This window comes from Rhopalosiphum maidis, chromosome 3 (genome assembly GCF_003676215.2).
Source record: "Rhopalosiphum maidis isolate BTI-1 chromosome 3, ASM367621v3, whole genome shotgun sequence".
Lineage (NCBI taxonomy): Eukaryota > Metazoa > Arthropoda > Insecta > Hemiptera > Aphididae > Rhopalosiphum > Rhopalosiphum maidis.
This window is the reverse complement of record NC_040879.1, coordinates 31,815,840-31,832,360: the sequence shown is the minus strand read 5'-3', so window position 1 is coordinate 31,832,360 and position 16,521 is coordinate 31,815,840. Positions and strand designations below refer to the sequence as shown.

The 16,521-nt window shown below is 27.1% G+C and overlaps 2 protein-coding genes across 2 annotated transcripts; both read right to left on the bottom strand.

Annotated features, from left to right (window-relative positions):
- Window positions 1-837: 837 nt before the first annotated feature.
- On the bottom strand, window positions 838-3,876 carry LOC113557892 (actin-like protein 6B). The gene is made up of 5 exons (XM_026963433.1): window positions 3,645-3,876; window positions 2,747-3,138; window positions 2,395-2,646; window positions 1,122-1,298; window positions 838-1,056 (listed from the first exon to the last, which is right to left on the bottom strand). The coding sequence occupies exons 1-5, from the start codon at window positions 3,874-3,876 to the stop codon at window positions 838-840; spliced, it is 1,272 nt and encodes a 423-aa protein (XP_026819234.1).
- Window positions 3,877-8,259: 4,383 nt separating this feature from the next.
- Window positions 8,260-9,543, bottom strand: LOC113557891 (protein lifeguard 1-like). Its single transcript, XM_026963432.1, has 2 exons — window positions 8,964-9,543; window positions 8,260-8,887 (listed from the first exon to the last, which is right to left on the bottom strand). The coding sequence occupies exons 1-2, from the start codon at window positions 9,014-9,016 to the stop codon at window positions 8,260-8,262; spliced, it is 681 nt and encodes a 226-aa protein (XP_026819233.1). The 5' UTR covers window positions 9,017-9,543.
- Between the last annotated feature and the right edge of the window lie 6,978 nt (window positions 9,544-16,521).

The window sequence follows — 16,521 nt, the reverse complement described above, 5'->3', positions numbered from 1 at the left end:
TTCTATTTTGTAGATTATTTAATATTACAAAATTTAAGTTATTTCTAATAACTAAAGGTCGGTATTCTGTAGACATTCTATATTGAAGTTAAGAAGACAACACGGTAGAGATTAGTTATTGTAGAGTGGCAGACAAACAACACTCACTTTTCACATACATTAAATAATTTATTTGTATGCTTGCTGGGTAGTTAAGCCATGTTCCTATAGAATAGGTAACCGCAGAGTTGTCTACTTAACTTGAATATAATATATATAATTTATAATTAATTTCTAACTTACTTAATAACTTAAGTAACTAAAGTATCTATTTAACTATCTGCTTAACCTTTTAAAATGAAAAAAAATTACAAATCCTAATAATTTGTAACCTATGTATAACTAACGTGACCATACGTCCCTCTTTCAAACTTTTTGTCATGTTATCCTCTAAGAACCTAAAAATGTCCCACTATAAGAAAAGTCGACCTGTGGTAGGTATTTAATGATCACAATCAAAATCATAAATTATTAAATTAATGTATACTGTGTACTGTAAAACACTAAAAAAAATAGTCCATAGATAAAAATGATACAAAAATAAGTATCTAATTGTAGCTGCAGCTAGTTATCGCTGCCACTGCGTCAACATAATGTGTTTTACTATATTTCTAGTGTTGTAATTTTACGCAAAATTATATTGTTTTCCTATTAAAATGTACAGTTGTCCCGCTTTAAAGAAAAAAATTATGGTCACGTTATGTGTAACCTACTTTATCTTAAACTTAAACTATTTCTACCATAAAAATTAGTAAAAATACCATAGCATTAAACTTCAATATATATAAAAAAAAAATATTAAATATAACGATGGTTGAGATTAATTTGATCTGTGCCTCTTTCATGATACTCGCCGCTGCTAAACCACAAATCATAAAATTTATCACCTGTGGCTAATAATGAACCACCAATCCATGCACCAAATCTTCTAGCAGTTGAATTGATAGGTGCAGTTAATTTTAATCTTGTACATTTTAAATCCATAGAAATTTCTTTATGTAATCTCCGTGGAAAACCCTTTACATAGGTAACGGTACATAAACAACTTTTTTCAATATACAATTTACATGTTAATAACTTACTTTTATTAAAGAATTTCCTCCAGTTAGTACAATATTGCCATATAATTCGTCTCTCATTTCTTTACTGCATAATGATGCACAAAGGTGGACAATTTCACTTAGGCTGAACAAGTGATTCTTTTTAATATCAGAACAGAATAACAATTCTGGTATTTTGAATCTTTCATCGCCAAATTCCTAAAATGTGTAAAATCTATTAAATTATTATAAAATTTGTAGTACCTATATTCAAATATGATTGATTCTTATTTTAAATTAAATCTAATGATTTAATCATTTAGTAATGATATTAATAATAATCAATAGGTAGTTTAATATTTTTATTATTTCAATATACTGAAATCAAATATTACATAAAACATGGAAGAACATATATTATACAAAAATGTATTAAGAGGACGTCATACCCGCATGTGTTGTCTCTGTCTTACGAATGTAAGACATAGCAAATTTGTGTTCAGCAGATTCAATTTTATGCTATTAGCTTTAATAATAGAGCCAATTTACATATTATAAAACTTAAAGGTAATAATATTATCTAGGGCACCTCATAGGCTTTTATTGATATCTTAATTTTTAAGTGAGTTATAGTTATGTAAAATATTGAAATTTTAAAATGCTAGTAACTCGCTTAAAAATTAAAATATCAATAAAAACCCATATTATTTATTTGTATTATATATTTTACATGTATATTTTAATTAATAATCAAATAGTCTAGTTTTTAACTAAAATATATTTCATAAAAATGGGGTTTTCAAATGTATATTTTCTTTTATGACTTGAAAAGTCTTAACTACAATTAAATCTTAAAACTAGAACTCAAAATTGTATGCTCATAAAGTTTCAAAAATGCATGTGTAATAAAAGTTTAAAATATTAAAAAATACTTAATTATTGTTGGTTTACTGTTTTTTTTTTTACATATTCCTAAACTTATAAATTATTGTGTTTTTAAATTGGATAATAATTTATTAAAATGTTTATTTTGGTATGAATAATCCATCAAATTATAACACTTAATTGAAATAAACAAAACACAATTACTTTTAATCAAATTTTTAGACTTTTTTTTTATACCCAAGTTATAATCTATGTCAATATAATACATTATGTTATTAATAAGACTTTTTAATTAAATATTCAGAAAATATGATAACATTTTGAATTATATTACTTTAAGTTGTGTGTACAAAAATATTCATCATATTATTCTCATTTACTTTTTATGTGTATACATTTAAAATTGATGATTAGAGATTTAAGTAATTACTTGATTGTAACCATTAGGAAACTCATAATGACATGTAGGTAAGTTAGATAATTTATCATTATGAAGTGGATCTTCAGCAACTTCTAACACAGTATGCTGAAAGTCTTCAAGAACTGATTTACACATGTAGTTATGCCAAGTATCAGTTACTTTGGGGAGCATATTTTTTCTAGACCATATCGGTGCTGTTTTTGGTTTTACCCGTTGTTTATTAGCAACAAGATAATTTGGAATCACATCAATTTTATTATCCTGAAAAACAAATTAAAATAATTCATAATTTTCAAATAAAAAATATTCTTATTAAATAAATAGGTAAGTAGGTAGGTGCAAAGACTATAATTTTACTAACATAGAAGTGCTGTTGGCATCTTTTGAGAATGAAATTTCCCCCCATTGGAGTACTGACAATAGCGTTGCATATTACATATCCTTGATATATTGGGATGGCAGATGTATGTGTAGCACCACTATCAACAATAATACCTGTTGGGATGGTACAAGAAAAAGCTGCTGCTGCAGCATTCTTGCAAACCATAATCCCTGGCACATTGTATTTTTCAAACATTAATTCCGCTAGTTTCTCTCTTTTTTGTTTTGTATTTATTGGCGATTCAGTAAATACAACAGGATGAAACTGAGGATCAGTGAACAAGCACTTTGAATAAGCATAATCCATTAGGTATTCAAACGCATCCCAATCTTCGATTAAACCATTGAGCATAATGTTTTTAAGTTCCATGCCTAAGAAAGAAACAAAAAAAAAAAAAATCTTTTAAAGGGTGATAAGTCAAAATATTAGATTTTAAATAGTTAGTTAAAAAGTCAGGATTCAATTGTTTTACTATTGTACAAAAACTCGGATTGTATGTTATACAATTTATCCAAAAATACAAATTATTCATAACATTTTCTTGTACAATATTATAATTGTTTTAACTACACTTGAATAAACAATAATTTAATTTTTTGAAATGAATAATTAGTAAGTGTTTTTAGACTTTGAATTTTAACTTATTTCAATTTGCCTATGGAACATTAAAAATTTGTTAATTGTTGGTATCAGGAATTATAAATTAATATTAATAAAAAAATGAAATATTTATATAGTTATTTTAATTATTTTTTTTTTTTATTTAAATTTTGTTTATTGAATAATTTGTATTTTAAGACTAGAAAATTTTACTCGGACTTTTTATTGCACTGTTTTCAAATCGAACTTTTCATACGGAGTACGTTTTAAAACTTACCTTCACGAGGGACGCACAAAGTGTTGGTGTTCACATAATACGTTAAACTCTCCTTAATACGATCAGTACGGCGCTCAGTCGACTCGGTGCCATCCAACAGGGTGCCAACCACGGCTGGTATATCTGAGTGTGGCGAATTGCGATCGCAGAACCCAAAACGTATTGAATGAGATCCCAGGTCAAACACCAACGGATCGTTTCCGCTAGCATCATAAATCCCGCCAGCACTCATAATTAAATATTAATTGATAACGGACTCCACAGTTAAGAACGTGCGAACCACACGACTCTACTCACGGCACTAACCGCGGTTCCCGATTAGTGAACGGATATCACCGATATCAGTTCTATCTATAACTCTGATACAATTTGAACGGCCATTGTTGACGAATTTGAGTGGGGGGGGCAAACCGTACTCACACATGCGCAGACAGCGCGTCTCGTCGAGGAACTTAACGCTTTTCCAGTCCGAGGTACCTAGGTGTAAATACGCGACAAGTATACCTGTGCATGCGCAGATGACGCGTCTCGTCGCTTCGTATGTGGTATGCTTAGATCATATTATACTATGGATGGAGCCATGGCCTATCTCGCCTGTGTAAACAATTTGAAGCACATATTAGCGACGAGTCTCTCTTTGATATTCATTATTTGCGCATGCGCAAGTATATTCGTCGCATATTTATTCGGAACTGGTGCAGTGTTAGGTTAGGTAAAAACATTAGAATGAATATGCGACAAGTATACTCGTGTATGCGCAGATAATGAATGTCAAGGAGATACTTGTCGTTTATATGTGCTTCAAATATCAGGACTATGGCTCCATCCATAATATATGATCTAAGGTTGTACGTGTCGAATCGTTTGTACTGGCCTGAGGCCACAGTCGAGACGAGCATAGCTCCGTACATAGTAGACATATGGTCCAAGGGACCGATATAATTTGTTGCTATTATCTCAGTAACTTTGAAATGAGGCAAATTCCGTACTTTAGATCGGTGATTTACTTGTTCCGCATACGGCATTTTCCATCGTAGTCCGCAGAGACGTCTTTACGTCGTTTGTTTGTGCCGATACGTCATATAGTGTAGTAATATTACTAAATGGGCTAATAGCAGTAATCAAACGAGTGCACTGATAATACATATTTTATCACGATCTGATAACTTAATATTTTATAATTAGTATACCTAAAAAGTAATAGGTATTAATATAATATATAATACATTCATACCTAGGGCTTGAAAAAACATATTTCTATAAATAAATCAAAACGTTTTTTAGATAGGTTTTTGTAATGTTCTAAACAGCTAATAAAAAAAAAATTTAATTCATAACATTGCTTTGTTTCAAGTTAACATAGGTACATAGGTCCATTATAAAATATAAATTAACATCATTATTTTATTATTTGCATTAAAGTTATATGGCATACCTTTTTTTTTCTAGTTTAGAACGGACGGCGTCGCGGGAACAGCTTTCGCAATACTTCTGCGACGCCGCTATCGTTCATTTATATAAATACATCATATAAATAATTTACGTGGAGGGGGACAGACAGGAAGGACACCTCCCTGACTTAACACCCTTAAAAATATATGATCTACCTACATAATGTGATGTATATAAATGAAATGTAAAGATGAACGTTTCACAAAAAAAATTACAATACAATATTTTATATACATATATATATATATAAATATTTATGTAAACATTTTTAAAACAATTTTTTTGAAAACCATTCTAACCCTGTCCACGACTGATATCTGATATTAAATTATATTACTATAAATAATTGTATGATCTAAGCAAATTATTAAATAAAAATAATGATATATATATTATATATTTTAATGAGTACTGAATAAGTATTATATTTCTGAGTATATCTAATGAGTTGTATTTAAAATTATATATTTAAGATTGAAATAGTTTAAAATCATAATTTTTATTTTTATTATATGAATTATTGATGATATTTCATTTAAATTTAAATTATTGTATTATGTTTTACCTAACTGAATGAGTAATGCAGTTCACTGGGGAAAATTCACAAGAATGTTCAACTGTACAAGTATACCCTTTCCATTCATTATTCAGTCAATAGTTTTTAATAAGCTTACCAAAAGTAAAATATTTATACAATGTCAATTAAAGTTAGACCAAACAGTATAATCATAATTCTGATAGCTGTGAACTAAATATATATAACAAAATAAAAACAAACCCCGGATTCAGTAAATAAAGAAAAAGAAAATTTGAAGAGTGAAGGTCAAATCTTTATTTCTCAATATTTTCATGAATTGAATCATTCTGAACCAAAAGTTAAGTTAGTACTATTAAGTATTAAATTTAATTTGAATAATTTAATTATTTAAAAGTTAAGATTTCTTAATTAACCTGGTAAAATAGTGAATAGAGTACACGATTATTTACTACTTATGTACCAATTCAAAATTCTTATTTTTAATTTAGGAACTTATTAGTTAAAATAATATATTGATATTTAGTATTATGATATAATTTTCTACCGAAATTGTAAAAAATGTGATTTCCAATTTCAACAGATTCATATTTCACTCTGTAAACCAAATATACTTATACGATATTAAATATTTCCTATGCAGATATTTATCGAATACATATATATATATCTCCTGCTTTTAAAATATTGTGAATCATACATTTTAAATTTTAAATAATCAGACAATATATTATACCTAGTACATTAACTAGTATTTTGTTAGATTTTAATAACAACTAAAAAAAAAAATTTTAAATATTAATTTAACAAAGCATTAATATAATTACTACATTTTTATAAATAACGATATCACTAATTGATTGTTCTAAAAGTTAATGTTTGTTTGTCTATAATTGTTTAGTTTTACTGTGTTATACTGCCTTACTGCTCTATTGGACTTTATGCTATAAATATGAATTATATTACTCTAAATTATAGTCAGGTATATATATCATAAGTAAATTTTAGAAATATATTTTGTAAATTGGCATCTAATTGAGTCTTGTTAGACACCCAGTTTAGAAATATTCATTTTACTAAATAAATAGTATAAATAGTATTTAGTGATCAGCTATGTACTAAAATTGACAAAAATTAACATCCACAGTTCAACAGTTCACAGAGAAACATACCTAATCCAATTGTCTGTCTACACGTATACATGGTATATACCAAGCCATCTAGAAACAAGTTTTGAAGTTTGAATGTATAAAAAATAGACCTTAAGACTTCTAAAATTATATTTATCTATAACTAGAAATCTGTCCACAGAGAGGAAATTTTGGGATAAATATCAAACAATAGATAGTAAGTAAGATAAAAAAAAGTTAAAGTTAAGAAGTGAAAAGAAAATCAAAAAAAAATCATGGGAGCAGAAATGTAACAATTTTTCCGATTATACATTTATTTATTTCAGTTTTCATTTTTTTTTTCACAAAATTGTTTTTAGCACTATGATGGTAAGTATTTAAGAGTAAATGTATACAAATAATTAATTACCTTGAACAAGTTAATATTATTGCAATAGATTTTTTTGAGGAATTCAAATAACTATAATATTTTGGTGAAAGTTCCAAACATTGATCTTTTAACAAATTACAACATGTCTTAAGGATTTTCACATACCATTATTTAATATAAGTACCTAAATTTATTTTAAATATACCTGATAAACTATTAGCTATGTGCCTATGTGAGTTATATGATTCATTTTTTAACGTAAAATTTAACATAGCTTGGCATAAAAATGTAATAAATTAAAACTGTTAGTATAATCCTAATTTTATCTTACATTTTTTGCATATTTTAAATATGAAAAATTAACAAAACTACAATTCTTTTAATATGTACAAAGTAAATAGTCAATTAGAATGTCTACTAGAAGTCTAAGTATCATATTTCATGAGTTTGTGTACTGAAATAATAATTATTTATCAGATTATCTGGATTATTAATGTAAAATACTAAAAACAAAATATCATTGTTTAACTTGAATATTTTAAGATCATTTAATACAAAACAAAACAATAACATTTTTATATTGTGTATCATCAATTATTATAATTTATACATGTAAAATATTCATTAAATAAAATTCAATAATCTAAAAAATATATCAAGTTATGAGAAAATATAAATAAGTTAAAAATATGTATAGATACTAGATAGGTACTGATTATTATACATATACATAAGATGTAAACAATTCATGATATTGTGTACAAAAATAATTAACATTAGTTAATATAATCTAATAGTATAATTTATAAATTAAAAAATTAACATTTTTATGTATGTTCATTTAACAAATACAATTATTTCTTAAAAAATATATTTTTTTTTTACAAAATGAATTACTCTAGATAAAATACATACTAGATTTACATAAATTATTAAACATGTATATTTAACTTTTTTTTTCTATATTATTTGTTTATAAATATTTAATAAGAAAAAATATTTTACATATTAAACTATATTATTTACTTAGAAAAATAATTGACAAAAGAAATAATCAACAATTATTATTTTAAGTAAACATTCAAAAGTTGTGTTATATTATTTATAATTCTAACACATAAATAATGTTTAATCACCAACAACAATAACGGTAAATATATCGGAGAAAATGTTAATTACGTCTATATAAATGGCTAATACTGCAAGTATATATTCTTTTGGAGTTATTGAATATCTATGGTTACTACCGACCATCATTTGGGTGTCATAAATAAGAAAAAACGAATATATTATTGACCCTGTACATGCAATTATGAGTGTCATTAATTTAGCAGGGTATAATATAACAACGGTAGACGCAACCAGTAAAATTATTATAGCTACCATTAAGGAACTACCCATGACTGTAAAATCTATTTTAGTCTGAAGTGCAAATATTGTGAGAGCAAAACAGATTATTGTAGCTAGGCTGAGAGCCGAAATCACTTGTTTGGGATAGTAACGAGACACAGTCACTGCTAATAAAAATGATAGGGCTATGGTAATTACAAACAAGAAAATATAGTTAATAGGACTCTTGCGGCGTAATTTTTCACAGAAAGCGAGTGTTATTAAAATACTTAAAGTAATAATACTTGTGATGATCCTGAGGCTCGGATATGATTTTAAAAAAAGTCTAGTGGGATCATGAAAAGTTGCCACGGTCATAAATGCTATGGCGATTAGCAGTTGGCACAAAACAATACCGTAGATTTTACTGAAAGAATAAAAAACAATAATACATAATAAATATCGTAATATATTTACCGTAATGATGAGTAATTTAAATTTACCATAAGAAGTTTCTGCGTATAGCTCTATCGTTGAAGCCAACGTCGTTATCCATAGTTGGTTATGATAATTATCACACGAGTCTAATTAACGAATATAACTAATATTGTATATTCTTACAAAGTTTCTACCAATAAATTGGTGAAATGCGAATACGACTTTAACGGTCGACAGCAGAAAAACACTATTAGATATTTAATCAAAACCTGAATTCACTGAATAAAATAGAGTGGACGATGGACCGGAAATTGTATGATAAGACACAAAGACAAGACACAAGACATATGCGACGACGCGCAGTACACGGTAGATATGTGCACGTGGTCTTAAAAGATAAAGCCAGGCGACTTCTTCTCCCCACCGGACTAGTAGAATGCGACCATTGAGCAAAGCGAAGATAATAAAACAAGATTTGTGTGATTTGTTATTCCATGAATTTTTTAAATTTGAATTCAATGATGTATCATCGAATCAGTAAAAAGATTCTGAGCTGAGACGGATCACTGAGTGTATTTCATGTTGCGATTTTTGATATCGTTATTTAGTAAAGTAATGTATTAGTATTACAGTTGGTTAAATTGGTTTTTGCCGAAAACGTCGCGTTTAAAAATAATAATAATATTTTTATTATATTTATTATATTAATGATTGTATGTATAAAAAATGTAACAATTAATATACAAGTTGTACCTATACATCCACGGATAATGATTAAAACTATGTAAAATAGAATAATGAACATCGTATTCCATAGTATAAACATATAATTTCGTTCATATTTAAAAATGAATTATATAATGTAAAATGTAAATTCAAAATAAGTGTACGCAATCTAGTTGTCCGTTTGTGCGCAAACGAGTTGCAAAATAGGGTAAATAATAAATATGCACACAAACCGGTAATGCCTATTTTTTCCATAATCGTCCACTCGTCTGAGTCATATTCCCCTTAATTTTGTCTACAATTAATAACACTCCTTCTAACGAATTATTTTTTTACTCTATTCTACCTAGTCACTTCATACTTACACCTTAATATTCTCATACCTTTTACATTCACATTCTGTGCTCATGACACATGATTTTTTAATCTAGTAAAAACAACCCACGGAGGAATCTGCTTGTATTAAATTTTTAAGCTATTTGAAAGAACACTCATCTTTTAAGAGATATTAAAACACCTAAAATAAAAAAAACGTTCATAAAGAGTCAATCATACCATATTGTACCTATAGATAATGTAAATATAAATATTTTGTAAAAATGTCAAATACCTTTGATTATTGATTTTCCAACAATAATAAAATAAAAAATTCTCAATTTTCTTAAATATGTTATAGTTACTAAGAAAATAAATGGTATTTTTTTACTTTCGATCTCCGTATTACCAATAACTTATTGGTAATCTTATTGGCAATAAGATTCATTTTTCTACCTGAAAAGATATTTTAAGTTGATGGTTGAAGTATTTTTATGTTCCAAAAATGTACGACTGATGACAAAAAAAAAAAAATCACATCTTTTTTATAATAATACATTTATATCTCCGCTCAGAATCTAAAATGAAATATTAATTATAAATATTTAATAGGTAGTAGTAAGTTTATGAAAATGTAGAAACTCTGGGTAATAATTTTACATATCTTCAACCCAAATAAGCATACTTTACATTTTATACTACCAATTGAGCACAGTCATGCAATCAAGCAATATAGGAATCCAAAAAATATCAAAATATGCTAGTTACTGAAATACGTGTAACATTGCCGTTGGATAGCAAATACAAATCCTGCCAGGTTTTATACCTGGTTCATCGATGATTAATATGACAAAAACACACGGCTGAAAATCAAATGTAAACAAACGAATATACGAAAATATTTATCAAAACAATATAATATTGTAAAAAACAAACAGTATAATATCAAATAAAACACAAATTAAATTTTTTTATAATTTATTAGTTTTTAAATTGTTTTAAATGCTTTTGTATGATTTGCGTTATTCTAATAAAGATTTATTGAAGACGCTTAACATCAGGTACAGTTGATATTATATTTAGCAAACACTATTAAAGTTTAAATGATCGTGTGTTGTGTTGCATATTTTTTTACTCATTTTAGGTTTTATCGCAGCTTATTACTTTTAAAGAATGTTTAATAATAAATCTGTTGCCGATAACACAGCGTACATTTAAAAAAAGGTAGTATAATTTTCTCTCAATTTATTTATATGCATTATAATATGTTCTAGAGCATCCAATAAATCAAGCTCATTGAATCCTGATTGGCCTTAACTATACACTTTTGGCGATTGTGGACGGTGATGGTTGAAGTTATTTTATAATCATATATCTTTCATGGATTATTTATTTATGTGTGTTTAGTGTAACGTCGAAATAAACAAAACAAATTTTGAGTTAAATTACAATGAACTAATTTTATAATATCGTAAAAACAAAAAATTAAGACGCTTCGTCCGCGGCATATTTTGATTATAAGACCTTAACCAAAACTCTTATTAATTTCAGTTACAATTGAATTGTATAAGAAAATAATATAAAGTTTGGGAATTAATTCGATATTAGTTTATAATAAAATAACATAGATCATTGTTACAAATGTATATATATATATATAATTATTATTATTTAATTTTATATACAAATAATATAATATGTATTAACTCTAAATATCTACACGAAAGCAACCTGCAGTAAAATAATAATATTCGTAAAAAAAAGTTATAAAAAATATTATTTTTTTTCTTTTCATTAACATTCTACGTTAAGAGTATCACTCGTAGTCTCAGATTACCGATTGGAGTGATGGGTATGATCTGGTGCCGGGAGCGGTAGGGTGAAACAGGTATATTATAAATTATGTTATAATATGGTTGTTTTTGGAAGCGCCGCGCTGGGTTGATCAAAAATGCTTTTCAAAATGCATTATATCTATATAGTGTTTTTACTGCCGGAAACCGGATTATCATCGATAAACACACTTGTATCCTATTTGACAAACGATAATATACATAAGGACTAATGGATCTCGTACATAAATTATTCGTAGAAAGTTTCCCAATTAAATTATATGATATGTATATACACATTATATACACACACACACATTTATATATATACTTTTTTTTGTAGTTTTCTCAGGCGATATAAAACACAGCCGCACGCCGCACCGATGGGGCGATGGCGTAATATTATAAATAATTCATAATACTATATAATTTTAGATCGTAGGTACGAGATGCATCCCATGACTATTAACGAATGCATATATGCGTTTTAATATATTTCTCTTTTTTTTTTTTTTTTTAATACAATCCTATAACATAAATTATATACATTATGAAGACACTGATACACCGATAACGTATATGTGGAAGAGAACACGAAGGAACCACTCGGTATAAAATAGAAATAGGTATGAAAAATCCGGAGAGAAAATACAGTATAGATAATATTCTTAACTTTAAATTTATAATTAGGTAAATTTAATATAATAGTAAAACTAACAACACAAAAAGGTTAGTGTACACTAGAGGGTTCTGATCTAGGGTAGCAGCTGCTACTCTTGAATTTTTTGTCTTGAAAGTTTAATGGTACTTTTGTGCGAAAATGTTATAGTCAAATTGACACAGACACTGTAATTAATACATTTGCCAATAATAGCAACATATTAGAAAAATGATTAATGTACTAATTTCCATTTATTTTTAGTTATTGAAAACGATTTGGTGGGTGGGTGATATATTTTCTATTGAAGGTGCTACCCCTATTTATATTTGAGTGTGCGCCACTGAATCATTCTGCCTAACCCAAATTTGCCATATTGTATAATAGATATTATTGCATATGTTTGTAGACGAAGACGACACACGAGGACATCGTGCAGCCATAAGCCATTTATGATTTTTATGTATATTTATTGAGTTATTTTATCCGTGGACTAGTAAAACATTGGAATAATAATATTAAAATAAACAAAATAACTAATAATTTTACATTTTTTAATTAATATCTACATCTAATACGTCATAATTTAAGCAGCTGAATATGTCGATAAAATTAAATACTATTAGATAATATATCATTCACTACTAAGTTCTATTTATTAATAAATATTTTATAGCATTATTTTTTAGTAAACTATTATATAGGTACTTAATATTTTTAACGATATTGGGTACGATTTGTTTCTAAGTCATAAAAATGAGTTTTAAAACTTGTGTAAAAGAAAAAATAATTATGTTTTGATTTTGATAAATAATTTACCTCTCCCTTACCGCTTCTAGTCTTATATTCTATTGCGCCACGGATAACTATATACTCGTATTATTATTTACACTAACTGATTTAATGTTCTACATAAAAACTAATATGTATTATGCTCGATTACAGGTATAGAACAAATTAACATCAATTATTCAAAGCTATTGCGATAATGTAATTTTTTTTTATTCTAAGCGAAACGAAATCGGATATTATAATATGATTTATGACTTACTCATAAATGATATAATGTAATATGATTATTATAAGTATAGGTGATTCAAAATATTTATTTCATAAATTATTATTATTGTAATAATAAACTGTAAGATAGTCTGTTGATAATATACTACTTTCCGTCCACCATATATTTATCTTTACTGTTCGTTTTCAAAATAAGAGAGTGATGGAATGTAAAACCATAGGTAATAGTGCCTATTAGTATATGAATAAATTAACATACAATTTATGTAACGCGCTCCGGCGACTTCGTTTTATTTAGGATATCGTTTTTAAAAGATAGACGTCGTACGTCGTACTCGTATGTGCTGTCTCTGTTTTACAAATGCATAATGTAACATATCGAATTCTTACTTCAGGTCTTCAGCTCATTTAATCTCATAGTTACTATTAGAGCAAATTTACATATTATTGAATTCAAAGAGTAGATCGAGGAGAATATAAACTGTGATTGAGCAAAGAGTTTTTAACCATAAGATTATTTTAAAACTAGTTTTAAAAAAAAACTCTTCCAATTTATATTGTCTTCTACAAATCCGTTAATATGTACATTTGTTCAATTATTACATATAAATGAGCTACAAATTATAATAACGAATTACTAATAATTATTTTATACGTATATTTGATATTTTTTGCGTGTTTAAAACGGAAATAACACTTGTGAATCAACGCTATAAGAAATCATTTTACTTAATTTTTTTCAATATTAGAACGAATTAGTGTATTCATTAAATGAAAAGTAAGTATATTATCCGGAGCTACAAGGGAAATATATTTTTTTTTTGCTGTAAAGCATTTTATAATTGTAATTTTTTTGTAAATTTGAAAATGCTCATAAAATATTAATAATTATTGCATAATATTCTTACCTTTAACATTTGTGATAAGTCAATTCATATTAATACTACAATTAATAACAAAGTAAATGAGTAAAATGGATGCTTCAGAATCTGAAGAATGTAAAACACACGTGGATAGGATTTAACAAAAATCTGTTTTATTCGTTCTATAAGAATACGGGTTATTGAAGCAAAAAATATCTGGTATAAACATTGTAGATGATAATTGTATTTAGTTCCATAAAATATCCGATTTATGATATTTTAATTAGGTAATTAATTCAATAATAAAAAAAAAAAAAATATTTTTCATGAAATATTGAATGATTAAAATAAAGTATAAAAAATTAGTTTTTTTGTGAATAAATGTAAAATTGTCTTTTATAATTTTTTTTAATATTAGATTTTATTCTAAAAAGTGTTAGTAAGCCGTATATTTGGAATAACCAAACCATAAGTTTAGTTATTTAGCAATAAAAATATAAAATTATACGTTTGATATGTGCTGCGACGGTAACTGAGAACTCTAACAGAGGTAAGAAAATATTTAATAAAAATCTAATAAGTTACAATAATATATACAGCAGAGGCGGCCAAACGGTCGATCGCAAACGATTTCAAAGTCGACCGTGTTAGAATTTAGTTTTAGGCTACGCACACGAAAATTAATCATGGTGGTAGTTAACAACATTATCGATAAATGGAAGTCGATCCTAAAAGGTGAAGTATACTTTTAGTAGATCGCGGCCAAAAAAAGGTTTGGCACCCCTGAAATACAGCAACAGCACTGAGCGCAAACACCTTATATGTTATATTTTTGTACCAAGTATAATATTGAGTATAGTAATCAATAATAATATGATATATTATATATGTGTATGCGTTAGGGAGAGCAGTACCCAAGTGGTTTTACAACACACGCACGATATCCCGAAATAGCAGGGTAAAATCGAACTCGAACCCCGCACAACAATATTTATTATTTAGTGACCGGTTTACTTCAGTAACACAATGTAAGAGGAGGGTTCGGGTCGCATTTTTGTTATAAAACAGCTATACAAAGTATTTTCAATACATATAGTCGTATAAATAATGCGTGATGGAAGTATATATATATATATATATATTGTTGAGAAATTCTTAAACCAAGTACGCCCATCGGGGGTTCCAATATAACGATCGACCCACTGTGAACAAATTATAAGTTTTTTTTATATTCAGTAATCATTTTCATAATTATATTTTAAAATAAAAAAAAAAAAAAAAAAAATACTAATAATGCTCAATCTCTGCGGGCCGTCGAGATGATTTCGTTCAATTAAAAATACGTAGAGTCGAAATCGTTTTATTTTTTACGGATTTTTGGCTGTTTACGGATAATAGTACTTTAGTTAATAGCTTATATTGGTAATATTGCATTAAAACAATATTGTGTAATCGTAGACATGGGCGTGACTGCATTCTTTATTCATTTAATGAAGATTTAAAAACTTCTTCTGATAGCATAAATCTGGTTATTCAAAATGATACTTTGGACATTGGACATCCTTGTCTACCTGCCCACAACAATCACGTTGTTGTAATAATCTACATTACATGTCTATAAATTCTCATACTTAAATATAATATAATATAATATAACTATAAAAACCCATACTTATTACTACTCTCATTTTTATTCGTATTCATTTGATCATTTCCACGGTTAGTTTTCACCGAAGGCCGAAATGCGTTATAAAAAAGTTGATTGATCTCTAGCTTTTGCAAAAGGCCGTTCGAAGACATTATAATGTACGACTGTCTATACTATAATAATATATAGGTACGTATTATACGACGATCGCAGACATGATGTATAATATTGCGGTGGTATATATATTTATATAATGCGTACAATAATAATTGTAGGGCGACAAAAGAGTCAAGTTATCGTATTTATTCGTTCATAGGTCATCATTTATGACCTATGGCCACAATGACTTGTATTTGACTTTTACCTTACATGACACATTATTATACGTATTATGATAATCGTTACATTTGTTTATTTTAGTTGTATTGTATATCGTAACTATACTTGCATGGATATGTACAATAAAAATGTTTTATTTAGTGTTCAGCTATTCTCTATACTACAATAATTAAAAACTACCCAACACTCTATGTTAAACGCGAGCACCCAGCTAAAAAAGAA

Coding starts and splice junctions, on each gene's coding strand:
- LOC113557892 (XM_026963433.1), bottom strand. CDS start 3,876: ATGAGTGCTGGCGGGATTTATGATGCTAGCGGAAACGATCCGTTGGTG. Junction 1,299..2,394: donor TTCCTAATGGTTACAATCAA/GTAATTACTTAA, acceptor TACACATTTTAG/GAATTTGGCGATGAAAGATT. Junction 1,057..1,121: donor GAGGAAATTCTTTAATAAAA/GTAAGTTATTAA, acceptor ACCTATGTAAAG/GGTTTTCCACGGAGATTACA.
- LOC113557891 (XM_026963432.1), bottom strand. CDS start 9,016: ATGGATAACGACGTTGGCTTCAACGATAGAGCTATACGCAGAAACTTC. Junction 8,888..8,963: donor ATACGCAGAAACTTCTTATG/GTAAATTTAAAT, acceptor TTATTCTTTCAG/TAAAATCTACGGTATTGTTT.